Raw genomic sequence first — 18,909 nt, 5'->3', positions numbered from 1 at the left:
CGAGTCGTTGTGTGCGTGTGTGGGAAAGGAGAGGGAGAAAGAAATGGAGAAGAATAAAGAGAAGTTGACATATGGGCCCCACATGCTGACCCAGTCGGTTGGATCAAGTCAACGCACCACATCAGGAAAACAGTCTTCAAAACCACCAAGGGTGTCATTTTGCATCAGTTTTAACAGTTTAGAGATCGAGATATCCAATATTACGGTTGAGGGACACAAATTAGATTAGAACTATATTTGAGGGAGTCAAATTGGACTTATTCCTCAAAGACGAGAAGATGAAGAGAAACTGGCCCAGGACCAGTGGGCCCAATTCCCGAATGGCCCGTGTGGGAGAAAGGAAATTCCTGATTTACAGTGATCCCAGTCACCCCTTTCTTCCCGGGAACTTCAAAATCTTTCCAAAAAGAAAAAAAAGGAAAAAAGAACTCGAACGCCGCCGCATCGATCCGGAGTGGTGTAGCACTGTGGTGTACCGCTCGCTCCATCGGATGGAGGCGGAGGCGGGCAGGCCGCGGCCGGCCATGTCGGCGGAGGACGAGAGGCTCCTCATGGAGGCGAAGTGGCTGCCGTGGGACGAGCGGCTCCGGCACAAGAGCTGGAAGGTGCGGCGCGACGCCAACGTCGACCTCGCCGCCCTCTGCGACTCCATCGCCGACCCCAAGGACGCCCGCCTCCGCGAGTTCGGTCAGTTTAGTTACACTCTCCCAGCGTCTCCCGAATCTTGCGCAATCGGATCCGCGTCGTCTGAACTCTGAACTCTGAAATGCATTCTAATTTGCCTTTTCTTTTCTTTTTTTTTTTTGCGCCGGTGGTTAGGGCCGTTGTTTCAGAATTCCGTGGCGGATTGCAACGTGTCGGTGCGGGAGAAGGCGCTGGATGCCCTGCTCGCTTTCCAGCGGGCGTCCGATGCTGCTGATGCGTCCAGGTTGAGTGCGTGTTGGTCATGGCGTACGCTGCCGTGTCATTCGATCTCTGCTCGGTTCTACTACTTCTGAGTTGATGTGTGGGATTTGTTGGTTAATTTCAGGTATGCGAAGGGGATCTGTGATGCGATTGTCGCAAAGTGCCTCACCGGCCGTCCTAGGATCGTCGAGAAGGCTCAGGCTGCGCTCCTCCTCTGGGTGGGGTTGGACGCGGCGGAGGTTTTCGTTGTAAGTTCAACTAGAATGGATGATTATGGAGCATGATTATGATGAATCACCTGCATTAATTTAGCTCATAGGGATGGTGTGTGCCTGTGTGGTGCCACTCACTTGGTCTCCTACAATTTATACTGTAGATTCTAAGGTGTATTGTTCTATTTAGTTGCAGGCTTGCTTAGTGCTAATCGATTGTTATTCAAGATCTAAAGTAATCAAAAGCTCCTCTCAACAGAGTTTTTCATTTAACTTACACCACATGCATTATAGCGACCGTCATGGTACTTTGGACGTATACTGGATCAAGTCGCACTATCATTTGGATGAAAATGATATATTGATAGAGAAATTTTACGATTTTTGATAAAGTACATGTTGGACATATACTGGATCAAATTGGACGTATAAATGTATAATGGATCTGCATTTTGTGCAATCGCATAATCCTAACGGCAATGCGATGTATAGATTTTAAGAGAGAAACTACCTTAAGCCATTGCTTTTAATTAGTATGTAGTACATTTCTAAACTATATTGAACTCATTGATGCATAAGCTTCATTTGGTATAATCTGTCATCATTTATTTGCCGATGCCTACTTACTCTTCTATATTTTGATTACGTCTTATTCCTTTCAATACTTTGATTTAATCATATTATTTGTAAGAGAAGGACTAATTTTGTTGTTATGATCATATCCTGATGCGAGGCAACAAGCCTGTGCCTTAGACCATCTTCTCTTTAAATTGCTTACTCAACCGATCTAAAGATTTTTCATCTCTTTATATTACCACATTTTGCCTCTTGTAGTTATCGTCTAAATCTTTCTACATTATGCTTAAACGCACTTCATATTTTGCGCTATCAGGAATCAATGGAGAAGGCTGTAAAGAACAAAATGGCTAAAGCAGTTGTGCCTGCTATCGATGTAATGTTTCAAGCACTTAGGTAAGTTCCTACTTCCTAACTGTATTTCTGCCATCCTGTTATTTGTCTGTACCTTCATTAACATAATTTCTCCTACTAGTAAATTCGGACCTAAGGTAGTACCACCAAAAAAAGTATTGAAGATGCTTCCCCAGCTGCTTGATCATCCAGATCGGAATGTTCGGGCTTCTTCCAAGGGTTTGACACTTGAGCTTTGTTGGTGGATTGGCAAAGAGCCTGTAAAGGCAATTTTATTTGAGAAGATTAGGGATATGATGGTAGAATATTTCATACCAGACCATTACTGATCATATATACCATGCGTGATAGTACAAGCACACTTCGTTCTGTTTGTAGATAAAAGAGTTGGAAGCAGAGCTAGCAAATAACTCAGCAATTGCTAAGCCAGCTCACAAGATAAGGTGATGCCCTTTTTTCTTTTTAAATTATGAGTTTCTGAATCTGTTTCTTTTTTGTTCTGTCGTAAAATTTGTGATCTAATCTTTCCAGATAAACATGTGAATTATAGGTTCATACGGTGTTATGATTGTACATGGACGTTGATCGATGAGTATGATCTTGTTGATCCTGTACATACCTTAACACCACCTGAGGAGTCTGGATTCTGTGATGGTGTGGTATGTGCATCGGAACATTGTTCGTCACACTATTATAGTTAAATATCTTACTCTTTTTGTTGATATTGTTTTGTTTTTTGATACCAGAAAGCAACTAAGTGGTCCGAAAGGAGGGATGCTACGGAGCTAACCAAGCTTTCTTCAACAAAAAGAATTGCTACTGGTGATTTTGAAGACATCTGTCCAACACCCAAGAAGGTTAATCCTGGCTCGAAGTCTCTGTGCATTATGTACATTCAAATTTGCAGCCCTGTTGAGTTCATCCAAGTTTTCTTAAGTGTTAGTAAAAATCAACGTTGTTTCTGAATCATGATTCGCTTGTATCTCTCTTTTTTATACCGATGCCAATGTGGTTGCTTCAGAAGAAGCTACTCAAACAATAGGGAATGTAGCTAGCGGATTAAGAACTCAAACAATAGGGAATGCTTCCTATTTTACTTGTAAGCATTATATAAATTTCAGTAACCATAAATTACCATTGAATTGTTTGATTGCCTCACTGATAACCAACTTATTCATCTTTGTTTCTGAATTTTAGTTATAAGGTAACATGAAATTGTATCAATTTAAAAGTACAATTTAACCATTTAAATTATATAACTGGACCTCTAGCCAAACACGTTCGTTCCTTTGTGCTTATTATTGGGGAAGGGAGGAGCAACTTGCTCGTTTACCATTAACACACTTTCTAAATTGTTAAGTGTTCTTTTAAAAAATATATATACAAGTTTATGAAAAACTCCAAAAAAATCTATTTTCAAGTTTGAAATAGCTAATACTTAATTAAGCATGAACTAATAACCTTCCTCGTTTTGTGTGCGGCTTATAGTCACTTCAAATTCTGTTTCGAATAGAAGCCTAAGTTGTTTCTTACCCTTCTTATTGCTTAGAAGAATTTTATGATGTACCATCTCCACTTTTAAGTATATGATATTGTTGACTGTTGGATATGGTATTTGGCCATTTGATCTAATTTAAAATCTTAGCAAAAATATTAAAAATAATCATCCTTAATGAACCTGTTAAAACAACTCAACAAAATTAAAATGCCTATATAGTTTTTATTAGACAAATGGTTAAACGGCATGACGAAAAGTCAACAGAATCATATTTACAAATGGAGATAATACTAACTCTAAAGGGAAAAGTCATTTTTTATTGAAAGGGTAAGACCAATTTTATCTCATGAACGAGTGTTTGTCTTAGATACACCCCAAACTACAAAACCAAGTATAATACCCCCTCCCCCTAGAAAAAAAATAAATACTGGACACTTCACCCATCTCGAGCTGCTTTACATTGAGTGTGGTACACATGAACGCAACTTAGGATGTCACATGTACTAGTGGTCTACGTCAGCCCTTGTACCATGTAAGATGACTTAAACTAATACCATGTGGGCTATGTCAACTCCAGTGAGTTTGTCAAATAGTAGTGTAATGGATTTGTTGTTTATATGGAAATAATATTGTGTGATTTTGAGTATTGTAGAACGATGGCTGCGACTTCTTGAAGTGGTATGAGCCGAAGACTACCCCTACACCTTATTTGAAGCAGGAGCTGTTGAATGATTTGTACGCTGTTGTACATGGTTTGAAGGAGGACAACACTGAGATTAAAGCATCTCTTATCAGTGCAAGGGCACAGATTGATGAGCTCATGACTGCGCATAATGCAGTGACTGATAGGAGAAGAAAACTCATGGAGAAAGATTGCTCGGCTTGTAAACTTAGTGCTAGAGTTGTTGAATTAGAAGAGGAAATACAATTTCTGTTGTCAATTATTGTCGGATTCGTAGTGCTAATAGTTGCATTGTGTCTTGGTGGATAGGTTTGCTTTCGGGTGCAATCAACTTTCTAATCCATTGAGTCAAGTTAATGTTGAGATGTATCTTATGCATGTGATGGCAATGTACATTAGTTGTGTCCTGAATCTATCTTTGCGATCATGTATTTTTGCTGAAAGATGTTTGTGCATGCACAGTTGCTGAAAGTTGGGTGAAACGTCAATCCATAATTCAAGAGTGCAACATTAATTGATCTGAGCAACATTGAGATAGGTTCTACTATCAGAACTTGAGCAACGGAAATCATCTGTATGGCGTGCATGGCATATAACCCAGTTCGGAAGAAGGCGCATCAACTTTTACTGTGATACTCACGTACTCCAGGCTAGTTGGTTCTGCACTTTTTCAGGATCCCCTAAAAATTCAGGTGGTGTTTGAATCTCATGAAGATGAAGATAAAAATTAAGTGTTTCACGCAAAACGAGGTGGTAATAATATGTGATTAATTGATTTTTAATTATTATAAACTTGAAAAATAAATTAATCTTAGTATATTTTAAAACAACTTTCATATAGAAAGTTTTTGCACGAAACACACTGTTTAGCAGTTTGAAAAGCGTGCCACTTTTATCAAAAGTTTATCCAGTTTTTGTTGAAGAAAAGAACATGGCCTCAATTTGTTGAATGATGGAACACTAGTACTCCCTCCGTACCAAAATATAAAACTTAAGACTGGATAGGAGGCGTCTGTCCAGATTCGTAGTAGTAGGAAATGTCCCATCCAGTTCTAGTTTCTTATATTTTGGGATGGATGTAGTACTTAGGTACATCATACAACATATTGAATTTTTATAAGTTAATCTAAAAAATCAAATAAATAGTAATTAATAGTTAATTAATTATATGCTAATGAGCTTTCTCGTTTTACCTGTGCTACAAAGCTTCCCCGCAATCATGCAAAGAACGCAGCCTGCTCTACTATTCGACCTTTGCTCCATCTAATAACAGCTAGTACTAATATTTTTTTTGAACGAATAACAGCTACTAATATCACCATTGAGAGAGGGGAGACAGCGAGTGTAAATGAAAAAGAGGCTTATAAATGCAATCTTCTAGTGCTCCTCTGGTACAACACCGGTTGTCATGCCCGGCAAGATTGTACGTACTGGATTAAATATGGTGATACCGGAACCATGTGTTAGCGATAGAGTTCAATTATGCTTCTTTTTTGGCAGTACAACAGTACTGGTAAGATTGAATCGGGCAAGCCAACGGATGCCGGCAGCAGAAAGTTGCCAATAAACTGTTTATAGTAGCATTATTTTCTGTAACCCGACTCTATACAATAAAATTGGCATTGTCTTGTGTCGGTTCGTTAAAAAAAATTGTAGCCCAGATACTTAAATCCCAATTCGCTGGGTTTTGGCTCCTAAATGGGTTTATGATGATTTTATCGTGCATTACTCGTAGAGATTCTGCAAACTAGCTAAAGAAAAAGAATGAGCGTCTCGTATCGTAGCAGCAGTTGATCGCTCCAACAACTAGTACTGTGTACCTATTTCCTTTTCGTGCTAATTAATCACAACCTCACCTGCCAATCATTATGAGGAGAATGCGTTTTGACGACCTGAGACTTTTATATCTGGCCGGAGGAATATGTTGCCCAGCCGTTATTCTATTCATGCCCGCACGTGCTGGCATGCCTGCGACAGCGTACCAGCACGCTAGCTTAATTAGCTGCAACGTGATCTATTTATATATTTGGTCGTGGTCGATCGATTTTAATTATGTGCGGTGTACAATAACACAGCAGCTGATCGACCCATCGACTGAGAAAAAGGAAGAGCGCGGCGCAAATGGACCGGTCTGTGTTTTGATTGATTCCTGGCTACTGCTTGAAGCAAAGTCAAGAGGCTTTACGGGAGCCACGAAAAAGAGCAGCAAGCTGCAAGCAAATCATGGTGGCGCCTAACCACTGCAGCTGCAAGGCTAGCTGCGCAAAACGAGCCACCTGTCGACAGATCAGTAGCGCAGTTCGTGCTGTGTCCTGAAAAACGGAAGTCAAAAATTACAGCTCGGGTGATGCTGCTCTTGTTCAGCCCTGTTTTGTTCCAAAGTTTTTTTCCAAACTTCCAACTTTCCATCACATCAAACATTTCATACACACATAACTTTTCTATCACATCGTACCAATTTTACCCAAACTTCCAAACTACAGTGTGAACTAAACACAGCCTCAGTTCTTTAGGAGAAAGACCTCTTCGTCTCTACGGGCACGGGCGGAGACAGCGTGGGGGCGGGGGGGAGGGTCTTTAGACCCCCTACCCCCTAATATACCATTAGAGCCCCCCATAAGACCCCCCTAAAATTTTAATCCATATATTTATAGATGAGGGGTTAATATAGACTTTGTTTAAGGTTGTTAGAAAGCCCAAAAGACTAAGAAGGCCTAAAAAATCCTACCCCAACCCTAAATTTCTCTTAGTTGCTCTTGGTCATTTTGGTTTAGCCCTCGCTATAATTTTATCCTGGCTCCGCCACTGTCTACGGGCCAGATCTCTTCATAAAAATTTACACAGTAAATACACACGCACGCATCACTATATGTCTACATGCGTCACACCATACTCACACACCCAAAAACTAGCTACACATCTCTTATGTCACTAAATTCCTATTTACATATGTATAATATTCATGTGCATTAGGATTTAAAACTTGAGGGTGGAGTCATACACTCATGACTATCACTACACCACTAGTGTTTTTTTCTTATTATCGGCTAGATCTTTTTTAGAGAATGGTATTTTTTAAACAGCCTTTATATCCAACGGGATATATGTAACCTTTTTAAATTGGAAACTTAGCCCCTCAAACAACTCAATCTGAAATTCACTCTTATAAAGATTTGAAATCAGAACCTTAAGGGGCTACTTAGATCACTGTAACCCCTAAACTACATAAAAAATAAAAAAATGGGCTAGATCATTTATTGCAAATAAACCATAGATTATGTTTGAAAAAATGAATAATATATTCCCTAATTTTGTGATAATATTCGATAGTACAAATGACTAAATTATTTATTATAAAGTTATTTTTAAAAGGGGTTAAGTGCGTTTTACCCATCAACTTTTCACTTTGCCTAGAATATACTCCCTCTATTTCACAATGTAAGTCATTCTAGCATTTCCCACGTTCATATTGATGTTAATGAATCTGGACATATATGACTTATATTGTGAAACGGAGGAAGTACATGTGAACTTCAAAACCAACCATACCCTCTAATTGTTGATATTGGACACATTACCTCCATAGCCCCTTGGGCGGTTTTATAGCCTGGTTTTTGGTAATAATCAATCTCATCCCTATTCCGTCCAGAAAAGATATTAAAAACAAAAGGTCAGTATGTCAACTCTACATTTCTCCTCCATCTCCCTCCTCTATGTCAGCTCGAGCTCTCGTGAGCTCGCATATGTTGGGATTCTCGAGAAGGCGAGCCAGCAATAAAGCTCGAGAAGTCAGCGGCGAGCAGGTTGACTAGAGATCGGGGAGAATACAACTACAGAAGTGAGAATTTACGTGCATCCGCCATGCCATGGCCCACGGGAGGCTTTGACTCATTCCACCTCCACCCCACTCGTCAAGATTGAGGGGATTGTAGCTGCAAGGATAGTGATGTGGAGATAAGAGTGGCAGCGGAGTTTGGGAATCATGCCGACAATGGATCTTGGATAGGAGACGACGGTATAGCTTGGGTAGGAGGCCGTCGGTACGGGGAGCTCCCTAAGCTCTATGAGGAGAGTGGTGACGATGGCGGAGCTTAGGGCTCACAACAATAGCGGAGCTTGGGTAGGAGGGGATGACAGAGTCCTCGGAGAGAATCAAAGCGCCGCATCGTCAGGGCGAAAAGACTCCTAGATATCAACTTTCGCCGCGAGATCTAGATGTTGTGGAGGACCGATCCACGCAATGTCCATCTTCCATCACCACAGACTTGCTCCATCCGGAGCTCCTCATCCCCTTACCATCAGCCCTGTCTGGCCTTGGCCAAGGGGGAGGGCTCCATGTCGAGCTCACCACCGACCCCCTCTGTTCCCAAGCTTGGCCAAAGGGTAGGCTCCCATCAAGCTTGCGCCGACCCCGTCTTCTCCGAGCTGGGTGGGCTTCACGTCCTTGTCATTGGCGGGAGAGCGGAAGGAAGAAGAAGCCCGTGTTGCTACAGCCTAGTCTCACACGACAGTCATGGTGAGTCTAGACTAGGCTAGCCGGCTAGCCTTATGGATTTCTCCTCTCATCTCATGAATGGCCATCTTTGAGGGAGCAGAGTGCATGCAGGATTCAAAAGGATTAGCATACGCCCGTCCGATCCAGAACGTGAACACGGTGGTGACACGGACGCCTTTTCCTTTCTTTACTACTCCACCACGCACGTTCTTTTTTTTTTTTCCTATCTTCCAAAGCGAAATACACGAGAACGGGTGCCTGACGAGTCCGTCCGGTACCCTATAGTTTTCAGTGAAACCAGAGAACCAATATGCCAACAACGATATACGAGCGAACACGGATAGCAGGAAAGCGACGCCTGATAACCGTTGGCCGATCTCGACGGACAAACACGTACGCGGACCAAACGAAGATTCAGAAGGACAGTAGCCATCCTGAAAAGCTCACTGCACCGAATAGCAGTAGAGGAGACGAGAATCCAGAAGGACACAGTAGCTAGACTGCTAGACATCTTAAACTCGGCCGGTTCCATTTTGGGTATTGAGCGGATCATTGTTGCGGATTTATTTACTCTTTTCGCCTTAAAATACATTAACTTTTAGCATTTAAATTTTATTCTAAAATATGCAATTTCTACCATTCAATTTTCTCACGTGTCTTTGCTTCTGAACCAATCACAAATTCCTCTATTTAATTGAACATATTTTTTTAATACGAAAATCTTTATATTCTCAGGCATAGGTAGCACTTAATTATATGAACAATTAATTATAAGAAATAAACTTAATAAACAACCTGTTTAAAACATGTAGACTAATCAATACACTGTGAGAAAGTTTTTAAGTATTTTTCAAAGCGTGCAGTAAATAATTCAGATTGTTAGCTGATTACAGCTTCATCAGGTCAGTTTTGCCTGTGCTCGGAAGATGAACGCTGAAGTTATCTCACCATGAAGTTTAGCTTTGTTTGCTCTGCGTCTTAAAGAACAAAAAGGCAGCAACTAGCAAGCGCCGGCCTGGCAGATCGACCGGAGAAAAGCGTGTGGGTGCTGGTTGGTAACCACGAGGAGGAGCTCAAGGACTTTGTTACCGTACCCAACTCAGCAATACGGTGTCTTTTTCTTTAAGTTAACCGGCGTGCCGGCCAGGCCAGGCCTAGCTAGAATCAAGATAACCTTTTGCTGTCCAATTGCAACTGACAGGACCACTCGGATAAAGAGAGATATAGCTAGCACCGGTAATCTGAATTTTAGTTAGGGGACAATGGAATCTGAATGACGACTTGATGTGAGATGTGCAGGCTGCTTGTTCTTAGAAAAATGCATTGGAAAATTTCATATGATTCATTTGCTCTATGCCACTGCCTGGGCCAAGCAAAGTGTGTGCATCTTAATTCAGAAGAGAACAAAAGTGTGATGCATTCATATATCAAGCCAGCCTCTAAAAATTATATATATCAAGCTAGACTAGCTAGCTAGTTTAGATCATCTCAGGTGTTAGTTAGTACAAACAGATTCCAACACACCGGCACACGCGCGCGCTCACACACAACAAATATAGTTGTGAGTTGGCGAAGTGAGTATAGATCAACTGGTTAGGTTCCTTGTGCTGGAACCAGCCCACCTAGATTCCAATCATAGATTTGACATGTGTACTCGTATTTACGGTTAATTATTCTTTCAGTGGTAGGCGACGTAACCATCGACAGCAAGACGCTTACGGTGACTTCTTTAATCTCTAGACATGCCAGCCCAGTCTTCTGGAGGTACTCATAGTTAATTTCTTCAACAAAAGGATACCAAAATTTAGCGCTGACGGGATTTGATAATGTCAATATTTTGAAGGTAGTTCTAAAAAAAATAATGTGAAGGTGTTGTTTGATTTGCGATCTAACAAAAAACTGGTTTAGTTTTGTGGGTGAAAAGGTTATGAAATTATCAATTTTTGGTACTGATACTGGTAACGTTCTAAGGTTGAGATGGTAAGAGTTTGCTTTATGTGCCATGACAAATTTTGGTAAGGATTGTTTCACAAACAAACCAAACATATCCTCAATCATCATGTTTCCTCTCAATTGATACAGAAAATACCATCATATGTCAAGATATATACTCATTCCCGCATTCTTTTCGCTTATGCTTATGTTTATTAGCCAAAATTTAAATTTTCAACCTTAAAATTAAAGCTGATTTTGAGTTTTTTTAATCGAAGTTTATTTTTCACCCTTTGCTTTTAGATCAATAACACGTATATAAAAGTTTTATTTACAAATTACTTTTCGTTTACAAATATGTCGTTTCTCTTATTCCGCGAATAGGTGAAACGATGGCTCCTGCTTTGACTAATAAGCCATCGAAAATAAATGAGGCAACAAAAAAAATAAAGTTTTATATCTTTATTTTTAATGGTTTAAAAACAAGTACGAGAAAATAAAAAATGATAAAATACATAAAATAATTGAAATAAAGTTTGAAAATTCAAATGTTGGATATACATATAAATCATTAAGCAAACAATGAGGTGTATATCTCAGCATTTTTTCCGAACTAGCATCCCTCTTTATCAATGCCCCATTCTTCTCGTCTAATCACCGGATGATCAATACGGATTGTTTATTCCACGCTTCTTATATACATATTTTCCAAAAAAAAAACTTTCTATATATTGCTTAAAATACTAGTTCTAATGTTTTTGTTAAGTTTTTTTTGAAAATATTTAACTTATCCTCACAATCAAATAGATAATCCAAAATAATGATTTCGACCACTAATTTATTCAAACAAGGTGTAAACTAAATCACTCAACCTCTATTGCCTGGGCTATAGCTATATCAACCTCCTTTATTGTCTACAACCTCCTTTAGAGTTATCGATAAGTCATACCCAATACTCTTGGATTAGACTCGGCGGGGCACACCATAGATCAAATCTTATATACAGAGTCATGCCTAATATAAGTAAGATGTTCCGAATAAGGATTGAGAAGCTCAGTTCTACTCGGGTACAACAAGCACTACTCATATCGTATCCATACTTTCTTCCTAGTTCTATTTAGACAAGGGGGGACTCGAGGGTATAAATACAATACCCCATAGTAGGAGGGGGCATGCCAAATCAGAAGAGAAGTCAATACAGATATAGACAAAGGTAACATTGGTTTTAGTTAACAGGAGTAAACTTGTCACTTAAGGGGTACACGTACCTGTAAAAAAAATTGTTGTTTCTTGTTTCTTTTACCTTAATCTCACGTATACCCTGGATTCAACGATCCCTATACTCTACAATTACCGTTCGCGGGTAGATGGTCACACTGCTCCCTAACATACCCAACTTTACAAGGAGACTAAGGTGCAATTTGAAACATATTATCAGCCGGATTATTGTAGTGAATTATTTGCACGATTATAGATATCTGAACTACTTTTAAAACAACATAGTCATCCTCATTTATCCCCTCCATGAAAACCACTATGGTCTCTTCCCAGGAAGTCTCTAAAAACCCAACCCAAGGTTGAAAAACTAGATAAAAAGAAATCGAGTCATATTTCTATGTCTGGATCCAACTGCAATGTACTGGCATCTAACTAGTATAAATTAAATATTTCGGTAAATAAACTTAACAAACATCGTAGAACAAGAGATCTAAGCAACACAAAGGCCATGTTTGTTTCTTATGGTTGGGAACACTCCCCTTTGGTACGGAAAACAGAGTAGTTCATTAGCGCGTGATTAATTAAGTATTAGTTAAAAACCTTGAAAAATGGATTAATATGCTTTTTTAAAACAATTTCCTATATATTTTTTTGTAAAGTACGTACCGTTTAGTAGTTTGAAAAACGTGCACGCAAAAAACGAGGGAGATGAGTTGAGAACGGTAAGGAACGAACTCAACCAAAAGATTTTTCTTAACAAAAAAGAAACATGTTTTCAAAGTTGTGTAACAAAATCGAGCGTAATAATTCGATGAGATACCTATATGGCACATTGAGACCATTGGTAGTAGTGTTCTTCATTGTAGATGCCCTTACTATTACTTTCACAGAGAAATGCTAGTGTACCAATTTTCCCAGGCTCTGCAACGTCTATCTTTTCATTTCGTATTTTTTTTTGGCTTTGACGTGTATATATATTAAGAGAAAAAGGAAAAATCCAGTTTACAGCTCATCATCCCATCACACCCTTCTTCGAACGGCACAAAAAGGATCAGAGCCGTACACGTGGCGTCCACGTCCACCCCCCGTCTTCCCCGGAAATTCAAAATCTTTCAAAACATCCCCCGACCGGACCGACACCGTCCCACTCCCTCCCCCTCGAATGGCCGCTCACCACCAAACCCCGGAGCTACCCCTCTCACCGGCGCGTGGGCCCCACCTCACGGCCCCACCAGAAAGTAACCGTGCGGGTGCATTATCTCGTACGTGCAGCCCCCGACCCCGACCCGGAACCTACCGGCTTCCCCGTGCGAGCGAGCCGAGCCGCTCCTGACCTGACGCAACTCCAAAACTCTCCTCTCCCCCCCTTCTATTTCGCTTCCATTTCCCACCTCCGGAAATTCATTTTTTTTCTCCTTTTATTCACCCCTCTCCCTCTCTCTCTCTCTCTCTTCCTCTCCTCCGATCCAAACGTAGGAGGGGAACGCCTCCTCCCACCTCTCTCTCCAATTCGAAACCCTAGGCCGCCGCATCGATCCGGGGTGCGCGGCGGGGTTTAGTGTGCCGTTGGTGGTGGGGGTGGTGTAGCGCTCCGTCGGGCGGAGGAGGCGACGGCGGAGGAGGTGGTGGTGGTGGTGGTGGTGGCGGCGGCGGCCGGCCATGTCGACGGAGGACGAGAAGCTCCTCAAGGAGGCGAAGAAGCTGCCGTGGGACGAGCGGCTGCAGCACAAGAACTGGAAGGTGCGGAACGACGCCAACATCGATCTCGCCGCCCTCTGCGACTCAATCACCGACCCCAAGGACGCCCGCCTCCGCGAGTTCGGTGAGATAAGCTCCCGGTGGCTCCCGATCCACGCCCATTGCGCGCTCGGATCCGCGCCCTGCTTGATTCTCGCTGTTTCGTCTCGTTTTTTTTTCGAGGGGTGTTTTAGCGTTAGATCTGAAGGCCCTTTTGTCTTTTCCGCCGGTGGTTAGGGCCGTTGTTTAAGAAGACTGTGGCGGATTCGAACGCGCCGGTGCAGGAGAAGGCGTTGGATGCCCTGCTCGCTTTCCAGCGGGCGGCTGATGCTGATGCATCGAGGTGCGTGCGGTCATGATGCTAGATCATTCACTGTTCGGCTGTACTTCTGATTGTATTTTTCCAATGATATGTGTAATTGGTTGGCTCCAGGTATGCTAAGGAGGTCTGCGATGCGATTGTCGCCAAATGCCTCACTGGCCGGCCTAAGACGGTTGAGAAGGCTCAGGCTGCATTCCTCCTTTGGGTGGAGTTGGAGGCGGCGGAGGTTTTCCTTGTAAGTTCAACTGAAATGGATGATTACTTTGGTCATGGAGCATGATGAATCACTGCATTTAGCACATAATGATGGTTGGGTGCCACTCGGTCTCCCACAATTTATACTCTACAATTTCTAGGTGTATTGCTCTATTTAGTTGCAGGCTTGCTGAATGCTATGCATCAACGTTAATGATCACCATTCCTGTAAATAGTGGATTTATGTTGACCACCTAGTCAATATTGTGTCAGAAATTGGCCCATGCTCTGTAGGTAGTCAATACATGAAACCATTAAAACAATTTTACCTGGTTGCTTATCATTCTTATAGTTTTGATTGGGGTGTAGTAGACTGCAAAAATCATTTGTAAGCTTGATGGCTATCATCACTTACCAGCAACACTTCAACTATTCTACTCTCATTCATTTGCATATAAGGCAAATTTCTAATATTATCGTAAGCAGCTCTGAAATATTCTCACGAGCTTCCATAACTGGGAGTAATTTGTTTGTTTCTTCATGGTGATGACAACTCTTTACATTTGTTCACAGTTCTGATTGTGTTATTCACACTTGATTGTTTCGTTGTCACCATTCATAAGCACATTCCTCCCACATAAGTATTATGATAACACAGCTTATCATTCAACTGTCACTGCATGCATTGTAGTGACCGTTGTAGTAGTTTGAAGGTATACTGAGTACTGATCAAGCTCGCAACCACAACCATTTGGGTGGAAATGGTATATGTGCATTTGTGTGATCGCGTAATCCTAACAGCACTGAGATAGCCATTTTAAGAGAGAATATACCTTTTACTGTAGAGATATTGCTGTTAGTATGTACATTCTAAAACTATAAACTTCAATTGGTATCTCTGTCATCATTTATTTTCCAATGCCTTCTTACTCTTCTATATTATTATTAAATCTTAATGTATTCTATATTTTGATTTAATCATATTATTTGTAAGAGAAGGATTAATTCTGTTGTTATGACCATATCAGCAAGGCAAATAACCTCTGACTTAGTCCATCTTATCTTTAAATTGCTTAATCAACCGATCTAAAGATTTCTCATCTTTGTATTATCACATCCTGCCTCTTGTAGTTATCATCTAAAGCTTGCTATATCTTAGTCAAACACTGTTCGTATTTTGTGCTATTAGGAATCAATGGAGAAGGCTGTAAAGAACAAAGTGGCCAAAGCAGTTGTACCTGCTATTGATGTGATGTTTCAGGCACTTAGGTAAGCTCATAGTTGTATTTTTGCCATCCTGTTATATATTTTTTTTGTACTTCATTAACATCTTTCTTCTACTAGTGAATTTGGAGCTAAGGTAGTACCACCCAAAAAAATATTGAAGATGCTTCCTGAGCTGTTTGATCATCCAGATCAGAATGTTCGGGCTTCATCCAAGGGTTTGACACTTGAGCTTTGTCGGTGGATTGGCAAAGAGCCTGTAAAGGCAATTTTATTTGAGAAGATGAGAGATACAATGGTACAATATTTCATACCAGGCCATTAGAGCAGCATGCACACATTGATCATATGTACCTTGCCTGAATAGTATAATCACACTTATTCCTGTTTGTAGAAAAAAGAATTGGAAGCAGAGCTAGCAAATGTCTCAGGAATCGCTAAGCCAACTCGCAAGATAAGGTGATTCTCCTTTTCCTTTTGAAATTACTTATTTGCTAAATTTCTGACCTAATCTTGTCAAATAAGCATCCGAACAGCGGCGGAGCCAGGGCCCGGTGACCCTGGGCAGTTGCCTGGGCTCCGGCACCGCATGTATCATTAGAGTAATGCTAAATCTTGCTGCTTAGCCACAGCATGCAGCAATATAAGCACACTACTTGGTTGATACACTTAATAATCTGTGTAAGTATTAGAGAGCATGCTTAGCCACAGTATGCAGCAGTATAAGTATGATGATTGTTTACTAGATCGTTGTACCCATTACTTAAGTGTAAGCTATTAGACATATGCAACCTGAAAGCAAAATAAATTTTCTAGTACTCATTATTATTTTTTCTTTTCAAGATAATAAATTACTAAGTCCCATAGTCTGCAAAAACACAACTATCGTTTTCCTCTAAATTAGAATACGATAAAAAATGTTGTATGGTACATAGTCTATGGAGTTATATAGATTTGTTATATATCCGTTGGTGTTGTTAATTAGGCTTGGGGCTTGCCCAGGCTCACAAACATTTCTAGATCTGCCACTGCATCCGAATGATTTGTTCATACAGTTATGATTGTACATAGACATTGATAAAGTGCCCCTAAAAATGTTTGTATAGTACTATGCTTTTGTTTGTATGATTGGTTTTAAGTTGGGGCTTTATATTCCAAGCTATTTGTTAGTTTTTCATTCTCTGTTTGCCTTCTACATGATAACATATTGTGTATGATCTTACTGGTGAGATATAACTGCTATATTTTTATTTGAACTAGACCCTTGTACTAAATGTATATTTACCTTGCAACCATATCATTGGACAAGGAACTTATGTAATATTTACATAGTCTTTCCTGTTCCTGAATCCTGCTGCACAAACCAAATCAAACATATGATTTCCTGTGTTGACTGTTGTTTTAGCTTATTCAAATATTCAATATATTCTTGAGCCCTAGGAGGCGTGGTGATTTTGTGTTTCTTGTGTATGGCTGTATGCTGTCATGCGTTATGATGTTTTGCTATACTATGTTCATGCAGCAGCATATAACATTGGTTTGATTGATATGCTTTAAACATTATCTATTAGATCCGAACAAGAAAAGGAACTTGAGGAGGAAGTTGTGCCAGAGGCAGCAGGCACTAACAATTCTGAAGAGGCAGTGCCAGAGGGTTTGTTGCTTAGCTGAACATTTTCAGTGTTAGTTCATTTCTATTACCTACATGAATACTGACACAATTATTTGTCCAGCCCCTATGGAGATCGATGAATACGATCTTGTTGATCCTGTTGATATCTTAACACCACTTGAGAAGTCTGGATTTTGGGATGGTGTGGTATGTGCTGATTTGAGTGCAGCATTGATACATTGTCCATCACAACATTATAGTGAAATATTGTCCTCTTTTGAATGATTCTATTTTGTTATCTGATATCAGAAAGCTACCAAGTGGTCTGAAAGAAGGGATGCTGTTGCGGAGCTAACCAAACTTGCTTCAACCAAAAAAATTGCTCCCGGTGATTTTCATGAAATCTGCCGAACACTCAAGAAGGTTAATATTCTGCTCCAAGTCTCTATGTATTTTGTACATTCAAATTTGCAGTCATGTTTAGTTTGGTTTTATGTTGTTTCGAGTGTTCAAAGTGAACATGTTTTTTTTTCTAATATATGTTTGTGAAATATGATTCACTTGTATCTGCCCTTTTTGTTTTTGTTATTACAGCTTATTACCGATGTCAATTTGGCTGTTTCAGTGGAAGCTACTCAAGCAATAGGAAATTTAGCTAAAGGTTTAAGAACTCATTTTTCTGGAAATTCACGGGTTCTGCTTCCTGTTTTACTTGTAAGTATAATTTATTCTTTATGTAACACAAACTTCCATCGAAATGTTTTACTGCTTGCGATTTCTTTACACCATATTATCACTGTGGAATCTTTACTGAGGAACTGTGATGACACTCTGTAATACATTCATATTGATAGAGTGCTTATCATAGCGGTAACACCACAGATTGTGCCAAAGAAACAAATATATATGATAATATTGTGATAAGTATTCTATATGATATTCATACCGGATTTTGTTATTGAGAAAACTCTATGTAGTGATTTGACTGTGGTAAAATAGTCTGTATTTGCATATCATTCTCTTCTAATCAACTTTATTCATCTTTGTCTCTGAATTTCAGTGAATAGCACCATGCACTGCTTTATCAATTTAAATGTATACTAATTTAACCGGCGTCTTATTATATAACCGAACTTCTGGCAGAACAACTGAAGTTGTTTCTTACCCTTTATAATGATGAAAGGAACACTCAGTAAACTTATATTTTCCTTTCCAATTGTTCTTAATTCTATTAAACAGGAAAAACTAAAAGAGAAAAAGCCTACTATGACGGAAGCACTCAGTCAAACACTTCAGGCAATGCATAAGTCAGGCTGTATCACACTTCTTGATGTGATTGAAGGTTAGTATTTTTCTTTGTTAGATGCTGTATGTTCTTTGTGAATGTGTTCTGTCATTCTTTTCTGAGCCATATACGGGGCCACATGCAAGGAACTGGTGCTCTTACTTGTTGTTGAGTTTGTATTTTGTTGATTAAATGCATTGGAGAAACACCTGATGATGAAGTGCCTTTTTGAGGTTGAAAATGCTGAAGCCATCTTTCTAGTTGCTTCCAAATTTCAATAAAACCGTCTGTTGTGTCATTACAGATGTTCGGGTGGCCGTAAAAAACAAGGTCCCTCTTGTTCGATCCTTAACACTGAATTGGGTCGCGTTTTGCATTGAAACAAGCAATAAAGCAACCGTGCTAAAGTTGCACAAGGAATATGTTCCTATCTGCATGGAGGTGAATAGCCATTTCGTAGTTCACTGCCTGAGTTTGTTTTCTAATTACTGTTGTTTATGCCCAGTATTCTTTATTTCTATTGTTAGTGCTTGAATGATGGCACACCGGAAGTGCGTGACGCTTCGTTTTCTGTGTTGACTGCAATAGCTAAGGTTTGTTTCTGATGAGCATTTTCTTTTTCTTGACATGTTTATATTGTACTGTTGATTGAAACTTGGCT

The 18,909-nt window shown here is 40.1% G+C and overlaps 1 protein-coding gene across 4 annotated transcripts in view; it reads left to right on the top strand.

The window, feature by feature from the left end:
* Positions 1 to 482: 482 nt before the first annotated feature.
* Positions 483 to 18,909, top strand: part of LOC127760613 (protein MOR1) — a 29,878-nt gene continuing 11,451 nt past the window's right edge. For 2 of the 4 annotated variants that reach the window (XM_052284898.1, XM_052284897.1), the window contains exons 1-13: positions 483 to 687; positions 13,848 to 13,953; positions 14,044 to 14,167; positions 15,317 to 15,396; positions 15,472 to 15,649; positions 15,746 to 15,810; positions 16,923 to 17,005; positions 17,085 to 17,170; positions 17,273 to 17,386; positions 17,558 to 17,677; positions 18,203 to 18,305; positions 18,553 to 18,689; positions 18,776 to 18,841. In XM_052284898.1, coding sequence (XP_052140858.1) covers positions 492 to 687; positions 13,848 to 13,953; positions 14,044 to 14,167; positions 15,317 to 15,396; positions 15,472 to 15,649; positions 15,746 to 15,810; positions 16,923 to 17,005; positions 17,085 to 17,170; positions 17,273 to 17,386; positions 17,558 to 17,677; positions 18,203 to 18,305; positions 18,553 to 18,689; positions 18,776 to 18,841 — 1,458 coding nt within the window. In that variant the 5' untranslated portion in view covers positions 483 to 491. Of the gene's footprint in view, positions 688 to 13,264; positions 13,696 to 13,847; positions 13,954 to 14,043; positions 14,168 to 15,316; positions 15,397 to 15,471; positions 15,650 to 15,745; positions 15,811 to 16,922; positions 17,006 to 17,084; positions 17,171 to 17,272; positions 17,387 to 17,557; positions 17,678 to 18,202; positions 18,306 to 18,552; positions 18,690 to 18,775; positions 18,842 to 18,909 lie in introns of those variants that run through there. The other 2 variants (XM_052284901.1, XM_052284900.1) reach the window with 2 other exon arrangements.

This window comes from Oryza glaberrima, chromosome 1 (genome assembly GCF_000147395.1).
Source record: "Oryza glaberrima chromosome 1, OglaRS2, whole genome shotgun sequence".
Lineage (NCBI taxonomy): Eukaryota > Viridiplantae > Streptophyta > Magnoliopsida > Poales > Poaceae > Oryza > Oryza glaberrima.
Note: the sequence above shows the minus strand (reverse complement) of the source record. Positions and strands in the feature narration are given on the sequence as shown.